The 23,574-nt window shown below is 40.9% G+C and overlaps 1 protein-coding gene across 36 annotated transcripts in view; it reads right to left on the bottom strand.

The window, feature by feature from the left end:
- Nucleotides 1–23,574, bottom strand: part of MAP2 (microtubule associated protein 2) — a 340,979-nt gene that overhangs the window by 50,081 nt on the left and 267,324 nt on the right. For 14 of the 36 annotated variants that reach the window (XM_074968034.1, XM_074968048.1, XM_074968045.1 and 11 more), the window contains 3 exons: nt 23,001–23,078; nt 6,473–6,718; nt 86–3,928 (listed from right to left, as the gene is read on the bottom strand). In XM_074968034.1, coding sequence (XP_074824135.1) covers nt 86–3,928; nt 6,473–6,718; nt 23,001–23,078 — 4,167 coding nt within the window. The remainder of the gene's footprint in view (nt 1–85; nt 3,929–6,472; nt 6,719–23,000; nt 23,079–23,574) is intronic. The other 22 variants (XM_074968054.1, XM_074968058.1, XM_074968055.1 and 19 more) reach the window with 11 other exon arrangements.

Below are 23,574 nucleotides of genomic sequence, written 5' to 3'. Positions count from 1 at the left end.
ATTTATTATTATTATTATTTTGCTTTTTAATCATTATGGTTTGTTGGGAAGCAAAAACATTTTTTAAAAAAAGGATAATGCACACCTTGAGTATCCGCCCACAGGCTGTCTGTGTCCATGACGGAGTCATCGATAGTAGTTTCATCTTTGTAATCATCATATGTCTCTGTCTTGTAATCGGTTAACAGGATCTCCTCCTTTTCGGGTGAAGCAGGAGCTTCTGGTGAGCCCTCTTTGGGCTCTGCCTGGATGTCAGCGGGTTCCTCCATCTCCATTTCCACTTCCTCTTCAGGCAAGGAGTCCCTTCTTTCCATTTCTTCCTGCTGTGCGGCAGCAAAGCGCACACTGTGAGAGGCAGATTCGCCCTCATCCACAGTTGTCTGCACCACCGTGATGAAGTCGTCCTCAATTGTCACAACAGACTCAATAACTCCTTTCAGTTCAGGCACTTCCTCTGGGCCAGCCTCCGTCGGCACCTCTTTTCCAGCAGGTGCTTCCAACTGTATTTCTTGGTGCATGTCTGCCATGAGTCGATGCTTATCATCTTCTTCTTTTTCTTCATGCTCTTTGCCTTTTAAAGACTCAGATGTTAAATCACACAGTAGCTGCTCTGTGGTTTCTGCAGGTCTCTCAGCTATGTCTGGAGTTGGCTCTTTAATTTCGTCTTTAGGCTGTGGTATGCTCTCCATTTGGATGTCGGCTGTGTCTTCTTGCACAGAGTCAGCTTTTGAAATGGCAAGCTCGATGGAAGGCTCTTCCCTTGGCAACTGTGATGTAATCTCTTCTTCTGATACAGGTGGTTTCTGAGATTCTGTTTTGCCGTCATCAGGTTTCAAAGATTCTCCACTTACGTCTTCTTGGATTTGATCATGTTCTCCGCTAGACTCGTAAGATTCTTCTTTATCTACTGCTTCCTGATGCACCAGATCAGGCTTAGGCACTTTCTCCTTAATTTCAGACTCAGATAGTCTGGTGCTGTCCTTCATTTGACTAGGCTCAGTTGCTGAAAGAACATCGGCCTCCTTTGGTTCTTTGGGCAAAGAGGGCAAGTCCTTTTGCTGCTGCTGAGCTTCTGGGGCTTCAGGCTCTGCTTTTTTTACAGAATCTGTGTCCTGCTTTGAACCAGCGGCAGCAAACTCACTGACCTCAGTGTGTAGCTGAGTCTGGTATTCTTGGTCAGCTTTCCTGGCAGCAACATCCATCTCGTGTTTTATAGCATCATAGTCTGGCCTGTGTGGTGTTTCTATCTCGGCTACCTTTGGAACCACGCTAAGAGACTTTTCCTGCTTCTGAGTCAGTAAAGAAACAAGATCTTTTTCTTTTGTTACCTCTTTTGTTAATGCTTTGTCATAGGCAGTGTCACTCTCTGGCCCAGCTACATGAAGTTTATCAACCGTACCTTCTTCTTTCATTTCTAAAATTGCATCAGGCCTTTTTTTCTCATGTTTTGTATCTTCAAGGGAATAGATTTCTTTGGAATCAACTTGTTCCTCACTTTTTTCCAGCACAGTATCTAGCTTATCAGAACCTTTTTTCTCTTGCTCGAACTCCCTTTCCAGAATGGTTGGGTCACTGGAGATGTTTGGACTCAGGTCTTTTCCACCGCTGAATTCTCCTTTAGACTTTTCAGCTGCTGCCAACTTCACTTCTATCAAAGAGAGGTCAGCTGCCAGTCCTCTTTGCATTTTTTCATCCCTGCCTTCATAAAAGGGGCAGATTTCACTGGTTAAGCTCTCGCTGTCCTGGACTGGCGAAGGTAGTGGGACTGTGTACTTATTGAAAACACAGTAGCCTAAGTCTTCTAGCTGACTTTCAGCTTTTAGAGTTATGTGGTTTTCATCAGTCAAAGGAGGCAGGGACGCACCACTGTCTTCTACAACAGCATCAGAAGGAACAGATTTTCTTCGTGTCACATCTGTATCAGCACTCACAGAAGCTAATCTAGACCTTGTGCCTGCTAGGTCTAACATTTCAGGCAAATCAGGGGCCATTACAGCCCCATTTTTGTAATAATCTTTAGTCAGGAAGGGTGACTCACACAAGGATTCAACCTGAATATTTTCTTCTTCTATTGCTTTTTCCTCCTCAATGTTTTCATCTTCCTCTGTGCTATCTATTGGGAAACAGGGGGCTCTCTCTAATGCTGGGGTGGTTGCTGGGAAGTAATCATCACCTTCATCCATGCTCCCACTAGTGTTTGTTAGAATATCTGAAGCGAGGGGAGAGAGATCCTGAGCACGGCCAAAGCTGAATCCTAGTGCTATAGAATCTAGACAGGACATTGGCAGGTTAATTGACATACTCCTCTGTTCTATTGCAGATCTTCCCCCAAGTCCTAAGCTCCTGCTTAGAGTCAAATCATCTTTATTTTTACTATGGATCTGTCTCTTATCCCCATACACTTTGGGATCAATAGTGAACATCCTTTCCTGTGGAGAGCTAGGTTCCTCAGACTTATCTGATGGAAAACTCTGAGCAAGAGTACTATATCCTATTTCATGAGCAGGGACACCGGACGGTTGATCTGTTTCTGGCTGTAATTTCTTGTCTTCCTTTTTAGATATTAGAGGATCTGCATGATAAAGTTCATATGCACTTTCCTTAGTGTCACTAAGTTCATAGTAATCACTGCCTTGCTGCTGTATGTCACTTTTTGTTGCTTCCTCTTTCAAAGCAGATGTTTCAAAATACTTTGACATTCCTGACCTATCCTCCTCTACCTGTATTTCATGAGTAGCTGAATCTGAGATATGGAATGTATCCTCCTTAGCATCCTTTTCAACAGCTCCGTCTTGACGAAGTTCATGAGATGGGCTCTTTTCACTTGTTAACCTTGGTGCATCAGGAGCTTTTTCTGTTGTTTTAGATAACTGAGCTGTATCTATAGGTTCTTTTGGTTTCTCAGGAAATGATTCATGGCTTAACTTGCCAGTGGGGGTCTCTGTGCTCTGCTGCTCTTCCTTTTTGGTATCTAATACTGCTGAGACCCCAGTTTGATCAGTCTCTTCTTCTGCTTTGAGACCATCAGATGACTTTTTAGCTTCACTAACAACTGCTTTGTCTGGAACAACTATTTTATCTTCCTGCTCTGCATAAAGTTTACTATCATCTAATACTTTGGAGGGCTGCCAATCCAGGAAGCCAGATCTTTCCTCCTCATCACTCTCGTCCCTTGTCATGTCCTTTTCTTCCCCCCAAGTAGAAACTTTCTGGATGGCTCTTTCCTCTGTAGTTGGTTTGGGGGCATCTACAGCCATTGCTGAGACTTCTCCTCCCTCTGGCTTTTCTGTTTTGTCTTTGTGGATCTTTTCATCTTTTGAAAGATCTTTGGCAATCTCTTTGTCAGTGGACTCTTGTTTTGTTTTGCAACTGTCTTCAAGTTGTGATTTCTGTGGGACAGTCATTGGAGTTTCTGAAGGAGGTTCACTTTTGGCAGCACCAGACATGTCAATTCTAGATTCTGAAGGCAAAAGAGCAAGATTACTCTTCTGGCTGTCTGTAAAGTCATCTTTATATTTCAGGGGTATAGCTTGGCTAGATGGTATCTGGGTATCTGTACTCCTTCCATCTGTTTTACTCTCCTCCGGCAGGTCAGCTGACAAGTCCCTGTGTCCTTGAGATACAAGAGGCTCTGCAGTTGAATCAGCACCTGGGTCTGCAAAACTTACTTCCCCTTTCTTTTGTAGATCTGCATCCAAAGTCTGTCCCGACACAGTTGTATGCATTTTCTCTTCTTCTTTGCCCCGTGCCTCCTTTTTATCTAGAGTCTCAGTTTTTGCTGGCTGTGGAACTAAGGCATCATGTTTAGATTGCTCACCAGTCTTACTGTCTTTCTCTGACTCACGTTCCTTTGTGTCTAATGGCTCAGCTGTGAAAGGGCCTGTGCCCTCCTGGTCACGGATTTCCATCTTCGAGGCTGTAAGTAAATCTGAAGTAGTTTGGTTGGGTTTTATGACAAATTATTTAAAACACTTATAGGCAGTCATTTAGCTTACAACAATATCTTGGTATGATTAATGGAAGGGAGAGGGGAAAATATGCAAACATGCAGCAATGCTATTCAGTTAGAAATTTGTTTGAAAGTGTTGCACTCTCCTCTTGATGAAGAAGGTTTTATAAGTGCATTAATGATAATATGAGTTACACATATAAATCTGTCTCCACTGAAATGAGAAATATACCCCTTTGTTTCATGTGATTTCTTCATACTCATTACTTGTAACAGTAAAATCGTAATATCCCCCAATTAATATTTAAGTGCTTTGCTAGACTCTGAAGTCAATACAAATTTTGCTTTGGTAAATGTCTGCAAGATTTGGCCAAGTAACAGTATCCTTGTATATGTGCTTGAAATACACAATCTATGCATTTATATAATACTACATCTCTTTTTAAATTACGAGTTTTTGTGTATCTAGCTTAATCAAGGGAAATATTAAAATGCACAGTACATGGGCTAAGTGTAGAACAAGGGCGCTCACTGACTAATATCACTGATCTTTTACATTTGCTTTTTAGCAAAAAAGCAGAAAGCAGGTTATTCTCATGAAACTGACCTCATGCAACATGCACGGGCTGTGAACCTGTTTGTATTTCCAAAGTTGCAGGGCCTTGCTTTCAGAAATGCAGAGCACTCACAGCTCCAAATGAAGTCAGTAGAAACCATGGGTGTTCAGCATCACTGAAAAATAAGGCCCTGGATTATTTTAAAATTAATCAAAATGTTACTCTGACATCTGTTACTGCTATATTCTTAGCATAGTTAATATTCTTTGGTAACATTTTAATATATAAAAATTTATGGATGATTTATTAGTAGCCAATAGATTGATCTTTCCCTAGTGCATTATGAGACAAGGATAATGAAATCTATGCCAGAATGTGTTATAACATTGTCTAGTCTATAAAATTATGCATATTTCCAGAACGTGCTGCAACAAATCTCGGACAAACAAATTTGGATCTCCTTACTCACAGAAGTTCTCCTGTTGAAGCCAATGAATCCACGTGACTATGGCACACAGGTCTGGGCCCTTTATTATTTTTAAAGCAATTTGAATTAATGTGTTCATCATTATTTAAAATATTTAGATAGGTTATCTTAGCTTAAAATATTAACCACCCTTCTAAACATTGTAGGTAGCAAGTAAAAACATCCACAACTGTCATACTTCTTCCTCCTCTCTATTTTTAAAGTTTTTGTGGTGTTTTGGTGACGGTGGTGATTATTTGCCACGCATATAATGTGCAAAAGCAATGCCCATTAGCTGATTTCACTGTGGTTTCACTGAGACTTTCTTCACCTATAGCACTGTACCTCTGCTGGTAATGCTGATGCACATACTACATGATATTAGCAGACACAATACCAAAGGAATTTCACCTGGCTCAACTGGGCCAAATAAAATTACTGGGACAGGCTTTTTTGTAAACACAAGCATCCAACACCCAAAATCTCTTAATTAGGAAGCATATGGCTCATCACCACCTCATACGCAATGCAGGATGCATCCGATGAAGTGAGCTGTAGCTCACGAAAGCTTATGCTCAAATAAATTTGTTAGTCTCTAAGGTGCCACAAGTCCTCCTTTTCTTAATGCAGTCTATGTTTCCCTCTGAAACAACTGATGAGAAATACTGTCAAAAGGACAAAACCTGAAGACTTACTTCTTACTCAAGCAAAACTATTGATTTCAGTTTGATCAAAACTATCGATAGTTTTGCCAAAGCATTTTAGGGTTTTACCCTAAGTGCCCAATTCCACACTTCATTACAAAGGCAAAAATCCCACTGGGATCGATGGGAATTGTACCTGAGCCGGTTGGGCCATAAACTTGTAATAAGCCTAAAATAAATGAAAACTCAAAGTTTTGGCGACGGTCAAGGCGGGAAGGGAAGTGGGGGAGCTGATTGCAATGAATGGCGAGGATATGACATAAGAAGCAATAGCCTTACGGAAACGAAACCAGAATGCACGGAAGCATAAATAAATAATAATACTGCACACAGCAAGCAAAAATATTTCTACAGTTTAAGCCTCTTTATGTCATACTCTAAGTCAATAAATCTCCCCCTTTTTCTTTCTTTTTTTTTTATAAAAGAAAACCAGATGGATCTCTGCACCAAAAAGAAAAAAATGTACATACATAGATTAGCAATGTGACTGGCAAACACATCTGAGATGGGGGGGAAAAGGCTGATGTGGCGGTATCAGCTTAGCTGCAAAGCACATTGTATCGTGGCAAAGTAAAAAAAAAAAAAATCAGGACTCAGCGGCAGTGGTGGGAAACCATTTGTTATACAGCATCTATGCAAATCGGGTTACCCGATACATACTCGTCAAGCATAATAACAAGAACAATAATAATAATAAACGAGAAGAGGAGGAAATGGAGCAGCCTTGGAAAGCACTGGAGAAAGCAGGAGAAGAACTCATTTGCAGCAAACACATGCAATCCGAAGGAGGACACACCTTCCTCAGCCAAGGAAGGTATTTTTGCTTTCAGTGGCACCTCCTCGATAACTGTTATGCTCTTCCCGCTGGGTGCCACACTTGGCACACTGTCTTCATGATACACTTTGGCCTCCGAACCAGAATCCAGCCGGCCCGCTGTCTGCTCTGAAGGCTCAGCAGGCCCACTGTCTTTCCCCAGCTCCTTTCCAGGAAGAGCTGCTGGTTTCTCTTCCTCAGCCATTCGACTCTCTACTGTGTCTTCTTCTTGGGGGATGGAAAAGGAGGTGACATCAACACAAAGTACAAAGTTCAGTAGGACTATTCTTACAGTAACACTTTCAGCTCCATAGGTGGGCTAGATCGCCAACCTCAAGGCCATGTCAGCTTCCATCCCATTTCAAGTGCTGGATGGGGGGTTGGGGGTGGGAGGAGAGTGAGTTAGCCTTAGAACGAAAAAGGATGTATTATTTTCTGGTTGCCAAATTGCGTTTTGCGTGGCAATGCGTAAGGCATAACAGTATTGTTTGCCTCCTTGAGAAGCATGTTTAGGTTGTAAAATGAGAGCTGAAAGTGTTTTACAGACCTGCCCTTCCAACACGGAAATGACTGTAGATCAAACATCCTGAATACTCATTGGAAATGGAGATGGTGCTGGGTGATAGATGGCCGTGAAAAATCTGATGCATCCACGTACTCACAAAGTGCATTGAAATTTTTGATAAATGTGCTGTTTTCTCCAGTGCAGGAAGTAACTCCTCTCACTGACCTTGAGGAAATTGAGCACTAACTGCCTAGTAAGTTAACCTACTACAAGGCACCCAGTTTGGTGTGGTGCTAATATAATTATATTAATATTAAGCATATTTTTGGTTCTTCTCTTGCCACAGCAGAAGAAGGCTGAAGAGTGATTAATGAACTGTTCATTATGGGGCGGACTCTGGCATTCATACTCAGGTTGAATAGTACCTTACCCCATGATAAAAGGATACGATTTTGTCACTGAAGTCACGGATTCCGTGACTTTAACAGACCTCTGTAAATTCTGCCTTCAGCTTCAGCCCCCTGCTCAGGCAGTCAGCCCTCCACAGCAGTGGGGCCGCAGCTCGGGCAGTCAGCCCTCCTGGAGCAGCGGGGCTTGGGCAATCAGCCCCCCTCAGCAGCAGGGCAACAGCTGTCAGCCCCCCACAGCAGTGGGGCAACGGCTGTCAGCCTCGGGTGTCGGGGCCCGGGGCTTCCGTGATTTATTGTTTATTGCCCACATCCTGCCCGTGAATTTTAATACAAATCCCTGTACCAAAATCTTGACCTTACCCATGAGTATTCCCAATGATAGCAACTGGGATTATTCAGGCCTCAGTTCGGCAAGTTTCTTAAGCACATGCTTAGTAGTCCCATTGAAGTCAACAGGAGTACTTGTGTGCCATAAAGTTAGGCCCATGCTTAAGTCCCTCACTGAGTCAGGTTGAAGTAAGGTGCTATTGAACCTGAACAACAATGGTTGTATCTGGCCCTGTTTTACTGATGCTAAACCTCTCTGTAAAGAAGTGATTTTTCTCCTGAGGCTGGTTTGGGAAAAAGAACTAAATTTTATGCCTTTATAAATCACAAGAAGGAATGTGTTCATTAGCCTGTGAGGAGAAAATAGTTATCCAAAATACAGCATTATTAATTAAAATATAAAAATGAAATTAGTTATGTAATTCATCTCAAATTAACAGAAGTCAGAAGATTCAGGATTAGAACTGTAACTGCGTCTTTCACCAGATCATGGTGCCGAGGTGTTGCAGGGATCTTTAAGCATAGGTGTGTGTTATCTAACATAAAAGTGTAATATATTGGCACAATAAGGGCAAGTTAATGACAGTGTTCAACTACAAAATCTTTATTTCCTTGCTAAAATACTTTACTAAACTTTTTTTTGCTTTGTTTTCTTTTGCATTTATCTCTCTTTTTAAAATTTTAGATCAAAAATGTAAAGGATCCAATTCTCAACCTCATTTTTATGTAATGTAACTTCATTGCTATCACACAAATAACATGGCTGCAGAATAGGTGGAACAAAGTGAACAATTTGGTCCAAAGAAAGTATAATTAGCTAAATGTTGTAAATAACTGTCAATATTATAGATCATAATGGCTCTTTCAGTATTATTACAGCCCATCATACCAATATTATTTTGAGTACACAGTTAAAAAAGAAACACTACCAAAACAAAAGTTACATGAAATATCTTCTCATATGTTTTCACATTGGGGAAAAAACTCCTACTCCACCAAGACCACAGATTCTTGCTTTACTACGGAGCAAAATTTTACTACTGGGTTACAATCTCCAAAACATGAGGTTTATAATGGAAACATTTATACAATCTTAATATAGCTGCACTACTGGGTGTGTCTATATCTGCAGAAAAAAAGATTTTCTACTTGAATGGACAAGCATCTGTATTTTCAGGTGTAAATAACCACACACACACAAAAGTCAAGTAGTAGTTCCACCTAAAAATATATTAAAACACTTGACTTTTCTATTAATTTCCCCCCTTTCTAGGAAATAGATTTACCTATCTGATCCAATAATATTATAATATTCAATACACTCTTCAGCATCAAGCTAAATTCTCCGATGTGGTAAGGTCGTCACTGACATGATTTCCTCAGTTCTTCTCATATGTTTCACTGAACAATTACAGATATTCAGGGCTATTCTTCTGTGACTTAAACCTCTGTAGAATGTCACCATTCTTCAGATTCAGTTTAAGTCCCAGGCTAATTTAGCACAACAGTGTTGAGTGTGACATTGTCTATTTGGTCTTGGCTAAGAAGCCAACACCCTTTTCACTATCTGGAGTAGGAACTGACTCCAAAAAATTAATTCCACCCTTCTTCAACCCTCTTGATAAAATAATACTGCTAATTTTACTCAGTGAGGGGCTCAACCTAATAAGAGATGGGATACAGAATGATTGCAACGAACTTTCGTAAATGTCTATCTTACATGCCATCTTGTTGATGACCAGATAAACACATTGTCAGCTGGACACATGTGGAATATTGGTAGACACCGTAGGTCAAGTTAATCCCTGTGAAGTCAACGGAGGTACACTAAGGATGAATCTGGCCTCCTTTGCTCTACCTGATGAATCAAAGGTGATCAGTCATTTTCTACTGCTGTCCCAGTGGATGGGTGTTGTTTTTTTCGGTAGCATTAACAACTGGCTTAACTCAGGTATCAAATGATAGCCTACTTTCCACACTTTCTCTGGCAGTGATCCTCTCACAAAAGGAGAAGGAACAATTTATACTTTTTTAAAATTAGCTGCTCCTTTCACTGCAATAATCAAGGCCATTTTACTACAAATTATGGACTAAATTCAACTCCTGTGAAAGTGGCAGCATCTCTGTTGGCCACCATGGACTTGGGTCCATTTATAGCAGTGCTGCATTTGGCTCTAATGCTGAAGCCTCCCCTTGGGGTGTGTGGGTTCCAGAGAGACTTCACCTCCATGTGAAAAAAAAATCCAAAAGGCTCTCTCCCACAGAAACAAGTTACTTGAGGCACAATAATGGGATGAATATCATGTAGCAGGATGGAAAGGAGGAAGAACAAAGAGGGACCATGCCTGGTTCACCTTCATCGCGGCCTAACAAGGCCTCTGCACTCTGCGCTGTAGCACTGGGGAGTGTATTAGAATCAGTCCACTCTGAGCTGAACAAAGGGTGCTCATAGTACTCCTCGTCTGAATTGCACGGGTCATCAACAGGCACAGACACTGAAATGGAGGGTGCTAGGTGTTTACGCCTCTCCCCGCTGGCAGCGGACCTATAGCATGGGCAGCTGTGTAGAGGTCCCACCTTTTCCTCAGCCCCTTCATCTACAAACAGACACACACAGGAAGAAACTGCAGGGAGAACTGGACAAAGATAAGACAAGACAGGATGGACACATGCACAGACACATCAAGCTGCTATGTCAGTGGTTTTTAACCTTTTTTCATTTGAGGACCCTTAAAAAAATTGAATGGAGGTGCGGACCCCTTTGGAAATCTTGGACATTGTCTGTGGGCCCCCAGCAGTCTGTGGACCACAAGTTGAAAACCACTGTACTATGTCATACCATGGAGTGGATGAAACCAGCCATGCTAAGCAATGGAAGACATGAGGTTTACATTCATTTAAGGTATTGTTTATGTATTTATTTCCTGTCTCTCTTAGTGCCTATAATAACGGTACCCAAGCATCAAACATATCAAGAAATTCAAAATCACTCAGTTATAGAGGGGCAATATGCTGCCCTCAATCCAAAATTCACAACTCGTATTGAAGTCAATGGAGGTTACAAACATAGCTAGAGGGTAGAAGATAGCCCTGGTGCATCCCAGGACTGAGCTGTATAATCCCTTCAAAAATAGCTGAAACTTTTGAAAGTATAAAATCTAAAAAGCTATTTTCATTTAAAAGAAATCAATTTACTGTACTTTGGTAGACACTGTTTTTTGTTTTTTAACCCTCTGCAACTCCTTTCAGCTACACATCAATGAATGACACTTTAACCTAAAGAAAGAAAGTTGTTTTAAGCTGGTGGCTATCATTTCTGTGCTAAAATCCTCCCACGTACAGCTGCTTTTCAGCGGTTTCTTTTAGGGTCCATTCCTGCCCTATATATTGCTTTGCCATGTTCCTATAGCCTACCTGGCTCTCCGCTGGGAGTTTTCCAATGCACTGTAATGAAGGCTTTATTTATCTCCCACTGAAAAGTTAGAGTGTATTGTATCAGGTTAGCTCAGCTACTGATAGCAAGAGGAGGTTCCATGCAGTTTCTAGTAACATAGGTTAACGAAATAACACAGCTGCAATAAAAAATAGCCAACTATCCAACCTATTAAATGGAACAGGTGCATAGTTTGTGGTGCACACTGAACATGAATGAACTCACGAAGAACTAAAATGTTCATTTTCTGATGACTAGAAATTAAGTCTTGGGTTGACCATCCTCTGAGTGTGATAGCTAGTGACTTGTTGACCACTTTATTCATAGGATATACTCTTCAGTCAGTATCTGTAACTACAGATTACCTGTTGGATTTTCTGCCAGCATGAAAGTTGCAAAATAATTTCTTTTTCTTCTCCTTCTTTGATATAGAGTCCTGAACCCAACCCCACCCCACCTCAATAATGAAGAAGTTAATCAAGCCACTTAAAGTTTCCAGATCTGTGTACCTGAGCATCCCAATGTCGAAAGCAATACCACCATGGCTGCAGAGTGCTAGTTCTAGCAATGATACCTAACCTGAGTGAACCCCTGAAGTAAGAAAAGCAAATCTGACAGAGGAATGTGCATGAGTCATGACCCACCCCAAGATATCTATCTCAGTTATTATTCCACTTTAGACTGCAGCATATTAATTTACCAGTCACTGTAATCATGAACAAGCTGTGTCCTTCCATTTATGGTATATCACTCCCTTTTTATGGAAATGAATAAGTGCGTACAGAAAAGTTAGATATAAAGGCCAGACTGCAGCTTTCACTCACATTGGCGAACACTTATGCACCATTAGCCTCATTGACTTTGGTGGGTCTGCTCACGTAAGGGAGGGCTCAGTGATGTGAGGAAGGGTTGTATAATCTTGCCTAGGAAGGTTACTCTTGGAGAATGTAACCAGGAAGAGGTAAACAATAGGGTAAGGAGGAAAATATGATGTTTTGACCAAGGACAATCTGGATCTTGACCAACAAGACAATGCATGCGGATAATTTTTGCAGATAAAATGCGACAGTATTTAAAGTTCGTTTGTGTTGTATGCCCTCCTTTCCCCATTTGGCAACAAGCTACTGATCTCATATGACGTGCACTTAAAAAATCCGGGACTGATTAAGGTATCCCAGCTAAGCCGTGAGAATAAAAATTGCCTCCTGACTCAGTTTGCTAGTGAATGTTACCAAACAGCAGATGCGTTCCTTGATGTGCTTTGGAGACAGCACATGCAACTCCTGGGGGAATTCTGTTCCACTGCATGCTACAGAATTCATGCCCCCTGCAGACTCCTTTGCTTCCCCACAGAAAAATGACTGACTGGGAAGCAAAGAGAAGCTGCAAAAGCGGCCACGCACCCCTCCCCAGCAGTGCGGGAGTGTCATTTCAGGCACCCGGAGCAGCCGGTGGAGAGGTAAATCACCATAGAGGAGTGGGGGACAGGGCTAGGGACTCCACAGTTAGTGGTTCCTACCCTGTGCCAGGCTCAGCTGCTACTCCCCGCTGGGCTGGAGGTGGGGGAGGACAGGACTTCCTCTTCCCCTGCAGGTCAGACTCACCCCCAGAAACCTCTGCTGGCTGCAGGAAGCTCCGCACTCCCCTCCCATGCTTCCTGCCCCCATCACTCCTCAGCTGCGGGGGGAGGGATCACTGTACTGGGAGCTGTTACCCCGCTCGCCCAACCCCCATGCATCCAGACCCCCTCATACCCAGACCCCCACACTGAGCCTCAATCTCCCACACCCAGAACACCCCACAAAGCCTCCCATACCCAAACCCCCACACTGCTGCACCTCTCCCCTCCATCCAGAGCTTCCCTGCACCCAGACCCCCCATGCTGAGCCCCACCCCAGTGCATCTGGACCCCCACCCCAGGCTGAGACCCCTGTACTCGAACCCCCACCCTTATGAGCCCTGTCCCCACTGCACCTGGACCACCCCACTGAGCCCCAACCAGCTACACCTGGACTCCCACCCACCCCCAGCAAGCCCCACTCCCCCAGCACCCAGACCCTCCCACTGAGACCCCACACCCAGACCCCCCCACCAAGCTCCATCCCCCACATGCAGATCTCCCCTGCTGAGCCCCAACAACCTTCACCTGGACCCCCAGCAGCATCCCATTGCCCCTTTACCCAGAACTTCCCCAATGAAACCCTGTGCATTCAGATCCCCCCTGCACCCAGACTCCCCACTGAGCTGCCCGCAGGCAGATTGCTTCACACAGAACCCTCTCAACCCACACCTGGATTCCCTCACACTAAGCTCCCTCTGCACTTGGATCCTGCCTTGCTGAGCCTTCCCACCCACACCTATTGCACCTGGCATTGGGGAGCAGGCAGGACCCTGGGGTGTTTCTGGGGCAGGCCTGGCCCTTGCGCTATGTCAGGGTCAGGTGCAGCCTCACCATATCCTGAGCAGGGGCTGCAGGGTGGTCTCCCACCTCTGTGCAGCCAGTGGTCCGTGTTGCCCCCTGCTATGCTTCGGCCTCCGCATTTAAATATTGACAAATAAACTTTGCAGAATTTGAAAATATTGTTCACAGAATTTTAATTTTTTTAGTGCAGAATTCCTCCGGAGTAATGACATGCACAATCAGACAGGAGCACTACTCCCTACGTGCAGGATGGGGCACATCTGGCTAAGCAGACCGAGAAGTGGGATGCCAGAGTTTTTTTTAGTCTCAGGTTGGATGTGCTTCTTTGTCTATGTACGCAGAGCTTTGAGATGCAAGGCAGCAGCTTCTCTGGCACGAATTAAGTAATTACATTTCTCTTATCTGCGTGAGTTTTTAGTTGTTCCAGGCTCTTTTACAATGGGAATTTTCCCAACCTGGTACACGGCTTGGAACACATGTTGCTCTCAGCTACATATGTGCAAGCAGTTATAGTCAGAGTGATTGCATCCATGTAACTGAGATTAAAATGACAGGTTTCAGAGTAGCAGCCGTGTTAGTCTGTATTCGCAGAAAGAAAAGGAGTACTTGTGGCACCTTAGAGACTAACAAATTTATTTGAGCATAAGCTTTCGTGAGCTACAGCTCACTTCATCGGATGCATTCGATGGACCCGATGAAGTGAGCTGTAGCTCACGAAAGCTTATGCTCAAATAAATTTGTTAGTCTCTAAGGTGCCACAAGTCCTCCTTTTCTTTTTGAGATCAAAATGTAGCCCATCAACTGTAAAACACATAATAAAGTTGTCTTCCACAAACTGCCACATATAGCCTCATTAAGGCATATGGTGATATATTCCTTGACTCATAGACTTTAAGGACAAAAGGGTCCATCATGATTATCTAGTCTGACCTCCTGCATGTCGCAGGTCACAGAACCTCACCTACCCACTCCTGTAATAGACCCATAACCTCTGGTTGAGTTACTGAAGTCCTCAAATCTTGATTTAAAGATTTTAAATTACAAAGAATTTACCATTTATTCTAGTTCAAACCAGCAAGCAACCCATGCTGCAGAGAAAGGTGAAAAACCCCTATAGTCTCTGACAGTCTCACCTGGGCGGAAATTTCTTCCCAACCCCAAATATTAGTTAGACCCGATCATGGGGTGAGACCCACCGGCCAGACACCTGAGAAAGAATTCTCTGTAATAACTCAGAGCCCTCCCAATCTAGTGTCCCATCTCTGGGCATTGGAGATATTTGTTAATAGCAGACACAGATGGGCCATATGCCATTGTAGGCAACCTCATCATACCATTCCCTCCATAAACTTATCAAGCTCAGTCTTGAAACAAGTTAGGTTTTTTGCCTCCACTATTTCCCTTTGGAGATTGTTCCAGAATTTCACTACTCTGATGGTTAAAAACCTTTGTCTGTCTAATATCACGTCCAAACTTGTTAATGGTCAGTTTATATCCATTTGTTACTTTAAATAACTTCTCTCCCTCCCTTGTGTTTGCCCCTCGGTGTATTTATAGAGAACAATCATATCTCCCCTCAGCCTTTGTTTTGTAAGGCTAAACAAGCCAAGCTCCTTAATTCTCCTCTGATAAGGTAGGTTCTCCAGTCCTCTAATCATCCCAGTAGCCCTTCTCTACATCTGTTCCAGTTTGAATTCATCTTTCTTAAACATGGGAGACCAGAATTCCACACAGTATTCTGGAGGCGGTCTAACCAGTGCTTTGTAAAATAGTAATAATACTTCCCTATCTCTACTGGAAATACTCTCCTGATGCATTTTAGGATTGCAATAATCTTTTTCACGGCTGCATCCATTTGGGGGCTCATAGTCATCTTGTGATCAGCCAATACACCCAGGTCTTTCTCCTCCTCTGTGACTTCCAGCTGATAAATTCCCAGATTTATAGTAAAAATTTTTGTTGTTAGTCCCTAAATGCCTGATCTTGCATTTGGCACTGGTAAATTCCATCCTACCTCTGTTACTCCATTTTTCAAGGTCATTCAGATCTCACTTATTCATCATATGGTTGATTTATCACACAGCATTTCAGAGGTAATCTCATTCAAAGACTATAGTCAATAAAGAACAGAGAGAACCTGTTTTGTCATTAATTGTACCTCTCCAGTGACTCTTAAAACAAGTATTCTGTAATGCACTGAATGCATCCAATGAAGTGAGCAGTAGCCCACGAAAGCTTATGCTCAAATAAATTTTTTAGTCTCTAAGATGCCACAAGTCCTCCTTTTCTTTTTGTAATGGGGAGGTTACACTTGTTTATTTATGAAATGCGTATTGCTCATCAAATCATCACATGCCATCAAAAGCATATGACTTGGAGTTGCAGCTACTACCTCAGTGTATGATATGCCACTACCATCGCATAAGGGGAACACTGGGGAAGAAATATCATTGCATATTATGGTGTGGACAAAGAGAAACCTCTGAAGATAATGCCAGGCTAATGTTCTGGTGTTTTTTAGAGAGGGCTGATATATTTTCTTCATACTAAAAAAGATAAAAAGATACTTTGTATGTGTGTATGTACATATATACATGCATATAGATACACACACACATTTTAAAACAGGAAATTACTATTATTACCTAGTTCTTCCATATATATATGTAGGAGGGATTATTAGTAGCATCATCCTGGTCATAATAATAAAATGTGGCGGTTTCCATTTATAATTGCTCATGGCCCTTTCGTGGCAAGTACTAGGAAGTTTTAAATAAATCTTCTTGAGGCTTTAGGATCCTAGTCAGTCATTTGGCTTAAGACCCTTAGCTCATTTGTAGATTTCAATCTGGCTAATAACGGTGACCTGTATTTAAAATTCTTGAATATTTTTGCAGATACATGTATGAACAGAATAGAAAAAAAACTTTACATATAAGAACTTTGTCATGCCACCTGCACTTCACTTCGAATCATAGGCTCTAATTCTCCAGATACTTACTTACTGGCTTAAGCACTGGCAGGATTGGGGATTTAGATTCTGAGCAAGGTCTCCAATGTCTTTTCTTGTCTCCAGAAACTTATATTTTCCAGAAACATCTATATTAATTTTCCAAGCACATATTTTTGAAATGTAAAATGCCTAACTTAGTGCAGTTGAAGAATCTCTATTCTAGTAAACATTTTAGGCACTAAACAATGCATTCAAATGCACGATTCATTTTACAGGACACCATGAGAACCCAACTGCTGTTATTTTCAGCGAGGAACTTTTTGCTTTCTGCAGCAACTGACTTGCGATAGAATGATATTTATTAGAATCATAGAATACCAGGGTTGGAAGGGACCTCAGGAGGTCATCTAGTCCAACCCCCTGCTCAAAGCAGGACCAATCCCCAATTTTTGCCCCAGGTCCCTAAATGGCCCCATCAAAGATTGAACTCACAACCCTGGGTTTAGCAGGCCAACGCTCAAACCATTGAGCTATCCCCTCCCATTCTTCCCCCGGGGAGGAGCAGCATGTGGACCCATTCATGCTTATTCATTCACAATGGGAGGACAAACTATTAATTGATCACAATACCATTAGTTCCAATCTGCAGTATTTTGCATTTGAAAGCAAGATTATCCAGGGTTAAGATTCCGTGGCATACTGTATTATATAACTGTCCCCAGTAACGTCTGGTTATTTGCATCCTGCGGAGTCTCTATTGAGGTGACTATCTCACCTCTGTCTATCTGTATCCCACAGAGTTCGCTTTAAGTGGTCCATTTTAACAAACATTCTTTCACCAGGGCATATAGGTTACCAGAGAGTTAAAAATCAACAGCAGGGTAAAATATTTAGGAATATTTTGCTGCTGATTCTTCTAAATTTGTTTCCTACTAATAAATTACTCTGAATATGCCAAATGTCGTAAGACTCTGCAAGTATCTATGACTTAACGTACTGGCAGGTTACATTCAGGTGGGCCAAATTCACTTCTGCTGTAAGTCTATTGAGTTACACCCAGGATGAATATAGTGCAAGATGCCTATCTGACTTTAAAGGCGGCTCTTTTTTAAAACTGCCCACCGCCTTGAAGAAAAAATCTCAACTACCTTTAGGAAAAGCAACTTTCCAAAGAAACATTGCTTCAAACAATCAAAACATCGCCTGTGATGGTGGGCAGTGCTACTTGCTTGGAAAACTACTTTCTGAACTGGTGATGTTAACTCTGTGCCACGGTAACTTCAAAAGAGGATATACAGATAGCAATAAGTAAAAGGAGCTAAAATCTAAGCTGCCAGTACGATGGGAGCGAATGATGATTCTAGGTTTCTGTACCATTCAAATGAAATAAAGAAGAAATATGTCTGATGTCTTTACAAAGGCTTATTTGCATGATGGAAGGGGATGCTGCTAATCAACACTAACCAGGGAATTGTGATGTGTGTATTCATTTAACTACTAAGCCAGTTAATTCACTTTGTATTTCCAGTTCATTTGATTATATTGATTAAAGTCTCAATTCAAGAAAGCATCATTATTCAGAAATGTAGTTAAGCACGTGCTTAAGTTTGAATTGAAGTCAAGCTAAAGTTAAGCATATCCTTAACTGCTTTTCTTATCTTAACAGATATAGATTTAAGTGAATGCTTAAGTGCTTTCCTGAATCGGGACCTGCTTGGGTATAACAAAAAAACTCATAGGTTATTATGCAAGTTAACCAGAATTTCACTGCTGTAACAATTGATGATGTTCAAACCAGCCAACTTGATAAAGGGCATAGAGCCAAATAGAGGAAATGTCAAATTACCAGAGATTTGCATCTATATTTCAGTAATATTTGTTGAAGTATTTTTCAGTGACAAATACCATCAGTAAAATATTCACATAATGTTTTGCTATTACTTTCTCCTGAGTCACAAGATAGATTATGAGAAGGTGGAAAAGAGATTACATTTTAGTGATAAGAAACAGAGAGAGGGAAGTGACCGACATTGTTAAATCGGAGCATGTTAGTCATGTGATTTTAGATTACAGGCTGGGATGTTAGGTACCCAACTCACATTGAATTTCGATGGAAGATGATTGCCTAACTTTGACAATACCAGCCATAAGTCTTTATGGCAGAGGTTCTCAAACAATGGTGCATCTATCACAGGTGGTACACAGAGCACTTCCTGGTAGTCCAAAGTAAGCTGGCTGGTCACATGGTGGTGACTCCTCCTCCTTGTACCTAACGGCTAAAATGCTTGAAAAGGCATCAAAAATACATTAAAGAGTGAGTTTGTCAAAAATGCTCAGCCATGAGTCTGACTTCACTCCCACTGAAGTCATTGGTAAAATTCTCATGGAAGCAGTTAGGTCAATGCTGAGCACTGCTGAAAATCCCCTTACCAAACACTTTCCTAATATTATTTTTCTATGTAAGCAATCACTGTCGTTATCATATGGGGATGTTACCTAATCATGAATGGGAAGGGAAATGGCCTGCATGACCACAGATTAGCGTGGGTGGGAATGGTCCCAGTGACAATCTGTCTGTTAAGAATTAAGAAGTCAGAGAACACCTACTTTATAAGTTGTTAACTGGTTATAGCCAAGAAAATACAGGCCCTACTTAGAGTCTGTCTGAAATATTAATGGAACTGGAGGAGGCAACAGAGTATCTGTCCTGGCTTATATATTATTTTGTTGCTACTGTTTTATTAAGGTCTGTCATGTCTTACATTGTTGCTTTTGTTTTTTAGTTTTTGTTTTTTGGTACATCTGTATTGTTTAGTCATAACATAATTTAGGATACAATTTTTTTAAGAAGGGAAATAATGTCTTTAAATGCTAATATGATTTATGCGCCTCTTTTTATTTCTATAACAAAAATGTAATCTTTATTATTTTGGTCCCTGCTAAACAATTCCTTTTTGCCTTAATGCTCAGGCAGAAAGATAATGTATTTTAAAGTCTATGATAAAAAATGTTTACACAAAGGCTAATTCAGTTTTAGCTTCTGGGTATCTTTTGAAAATACCTTTTAAAAAGTCATTTTTCACTGGAAATAATCTCTGTTTATAGCACTTGGTTCCTTTCAATTTGTAAAATATACTTACTTGGTTTAAAAAAGCTTATCCCAAAATACATACTTAAAAATGTAAGCTAGTTTACCAAAGGCATTTAGATTCATTTTTTACACAGGGCAAGGGAATTAGGGACCAATCTTACAAAGATCAGAGCCCTGAAACCGCCATGCTGGGAATACAAAGCAGCAGCAGCACTGTTTGTCCGGATCCATTTGATAAAACGATTAGGCAGCACTTGGGAAAATTTCAACTCCGGGAAAAAAAAAATCACATGACAATATTTCCAATCACCAAAATAATTTCAATAAGAGCAAATTCATTATCTTACCTCCGGCAGCACTGCAAAGAGACCTGCTCATCTGAATGTTTGTCTGTGGCTGAATGAAAGAATCAAACCTACATTCACTGACTCTTTTCTCTCCTGAAATGTATTTGACCCAGAAATCTCTCTCCCTTTCTCTTTCCTTCTTCTTCTTCTTCTTTTTTTTTTTTAAATTTGTGTTTGCTGCATGGCTGGCCACATCTACCTTTGTCATGTCTACAACACAGTGATTTCCACCCTGGTATGACTGAAGGAAATCTCTTACAGTTTCAAAGCAATACAAGGCACTGACAACATCACCGGCAAAATATTCAAGAGGAAAAACAACAACAACAAGGAAAACTAAGGTGTATATATACACAGAACTACCAGATCGGTTTACCTGTTTTGTTCAACAACTTCAGAAGTGGATTAAATTCTGTAAACACCACTGCATTCCACAGAGCAGACAGACAGACAGACAAAAAGGTACACACAGACAACTGAGTAGCATGAGGGGCTGAGGGTTTAAATGCGTATTGTACACACTGGGTCAAATCCTGCAGTCTTTACTCACACAAAGTTCCCACTAAAGTCAATAGGCGCTTTGCCTGACTAATTAGTGCAGGATTTGGCTTATTAGCAGTTAATATTATCAGGCAATCCTGACTCCCAGCAACAAAAGTTCAATATAGCTTCCAGCTGTAAGGCCTTGATCAGGTGAATAAGGGATTTGCTGAATCAAGGCCTAATTCACTGAAAGAAGCTCAAGACAATATTAACTAAAGCTGTTTGAAACTTCAAATTTCGATGAAAAACTAGACCACATTTTTGGTGACAATTTTTACAAACATTTCCTTTGTTTTTTTCAACTAACTCTAATATGAACTACCCCCCACGAGCCAAACATAAAAGAGGAGCTTACAGCACTTTGGAACTCTTAGGCCCTCAATGACTAAGGAACTACAGTACAGGAGCTCTGTCAATGTTTCCCTTATAAACCTGTATTTTCAGGAGGTTATAAACAAGTCCAATGAAGTTTGCTCTCAAACTGAAAGTTAGTAGAAAAGTTTATCATAGAAACATTTTTTAAAAACCAACCTTTAAAGCAAAAAAACATGAATGCTGTAAAAACTAACATACTTAGCAAGTATATAATACATTACATCTTCCAATCATTCTACAATCATTGACTCCGTATTCCTCACAACACCCCTGTGAGGTAGGCAAGCAAGCATTATTGTCTCATCTTTATATAAGAGGAAAAAGAAACATAAAGAAGTTAAGTGACTTTCTGAGTCATTTGCAGAGCTGGGAACTGCTCAGTCTATTAGGTCAAAGAGATGTCTACTGTTCTGTCACTTCTTGGCATCGATACAACTAACAAAATGGCTTCCATTTAAAAGTCATTTGGCAAGTGATTAACCTATAACATTCTGTCAATTAATCAATGTTGTTACTGTATAAAACCCACAAAGTAATAAGCAATAATACGGTTAGTGAAAACAGTGCGCAAAGCCAATGCAAATCCAAGGTAAAGGAGGGATCTTAAAATTGGTCTCAAGCAGATCAACAACCCCTTCATTCTGTTACCAAAAATCAAAAAGCACACCCTGAACAGTAAGGTAATCAAATAAATCAACACAAAAAGAGCAGTGAAATAATCAAAACGCCCCTAGCAATCCTAAAAATCTTTGCCAGTGTAGTACTGGTTTCCTTTTTTTTTCCTGAGTGGTTTTATTTGATTACCATTACCTTTGAGTAATATTTGCTCAACAACAGGAATGTGAATGTTACAATAACAATGACCAAGAAATCAAAGTTTGCATATTGGTTACTGCACATGCCAAGTAAGTATTTTCAATACAAAGTACCCAAGGATGTGACGTTTGTCAATGTATACAGGAGATGGACTGACCCAAAATGCATGGAGATCAGGTATAAAAAAAAGTGTCTCACTGCAGAATGTCATGGCAAACTGAGAACTAGCACATATTGGGACATCACATAAAAAAATACACATTTCCAACACTAGTGCAGGATAAATCACACACAGTATGTACTCAACAGACAGTAATAGCTTATTTCTATGACACATTAATTTTCAAGATATTTATTTTTAAAAAACAAGAAGGAAGGTGACATATAAAAACTATATTCATAATAAAATGATAATGTCAACTGTCTGATTTAGCTCACAAAGACAAGGGAATTCATAGGGCCAAATTCTTCTCTCAGATCCATATGGTAGGGCTCATCAGTAATATTCTGTTCTTCCTCTGTCGATGTTAATGGGAGACTCACACACCCAGGCCCTGATTCAGCAGTCTACCTCTATTCATCAGAACACATAACCACGGGCTTAATGTTAGGCATGTGACTTCAATGGGGTTTTAGCACATGCTTAAAGTTAAGCACATGATTACATGCTTTCTGAATTGTGGCTTCAGGGACAGCAGAATGCAGACATTATTGGGTTACTGAGGTTGAGTACTACTGTGTGGATCAGAGAGTATAATTTGCTTTAAGACTAGAATTTCACTTTGGCATCCTTGTACAGAATCCCCATACACACCAAGACACAGAAATGTGAATTAAAGATGGAAAGCAGAAGGAATAATCTAACTCTGAATCTCCTTGCTTGCATGGACTTGGACTGTGAGACAACATTAATGCTGGTTAATTTCCAAGTAAACGCATCTTAACAGACTATAGTAATCAATATATAACACCACGTTCTAGGCCTATACTTGGGAAGTCTCAATATTTAGCCATCTTGGCTTGTAATATCTATTAATGATTATTTTTCAGATATATATGCGTGTGTGTATTTATTTTTACTTACTTCCAATTATCCATGTGTGTATGCATATATCTCATTTGTGTGTTATGGTCAGTTTGCAGATGGCACTTCATTGCTGGAGAATGCTTACTCTTTAAGCTGAAGCTGGCAGGAAGTATTTCCATTTACTATTTCCCCCACCTCTTCGTATGAGCGTTTGTTCCCTTGCTTGATAGACATACTCTGAAATGTCCAGTGGACCCTTACCTTCTGCCAGTGTTCCAGTCTGTTCTGAGGCGGGTGATGGAGGCGGGGAAGGAGGCAGATTAGCTGATTCTTCCACTGCTAGAGATTGAACAATGCAAGTGAGAAAATGAGATACAGCAATTAATTCCCGTGAAACCATTAGATGCTGAGTACAAGCTGCAATTCTGGCCTGTTTGGAGAAAACTTCAATGGAGTTTGTGCCTACTGGATTTTCAGGTATAATCCCTTTTCTAATGTATTATTTTAAACCTATAATGAAAGGAAAACATTTACTTTCAGGTGCCCTGCCTTACGTTCCAGAGTCTGGTCCCAGGGTACAACAAAATGAAATCAAATCAAATAAAAAAATTATCAGTCCTTTGTGTTTGTGTCCCATCTAGTAGCCAGATCAATACTATTGTTCATTCATGATTTTGAGAAAGCTTTATTCACAAACCTATGATGGTAACATATTTAAATCAGGGAGATTTTAAAGATTCAATTCGATCATCTGGAAAAGGGAGAAAAAGGTACCCAATCCCATGCTTAGTTTACCTTTGAGTAGCTGGACAAATAGCACTTTGCTGTGTTCTTA

Source organism: Natator depressus, chromosome 11 (assembly GCF_965152275.1).
Source record: "Natator depressus isolate rNatDep1 chromosome 11, rNatDep2.hap1, whole genome shotgun sequence".
NCBI lineage: Eukaryota > Metazoa > Chordata > Testudines > Cheloniidae > Natator > Natator depressus.
This window is presented reverse-complemented; position numbering and strand designations above follow the sequence as displayed.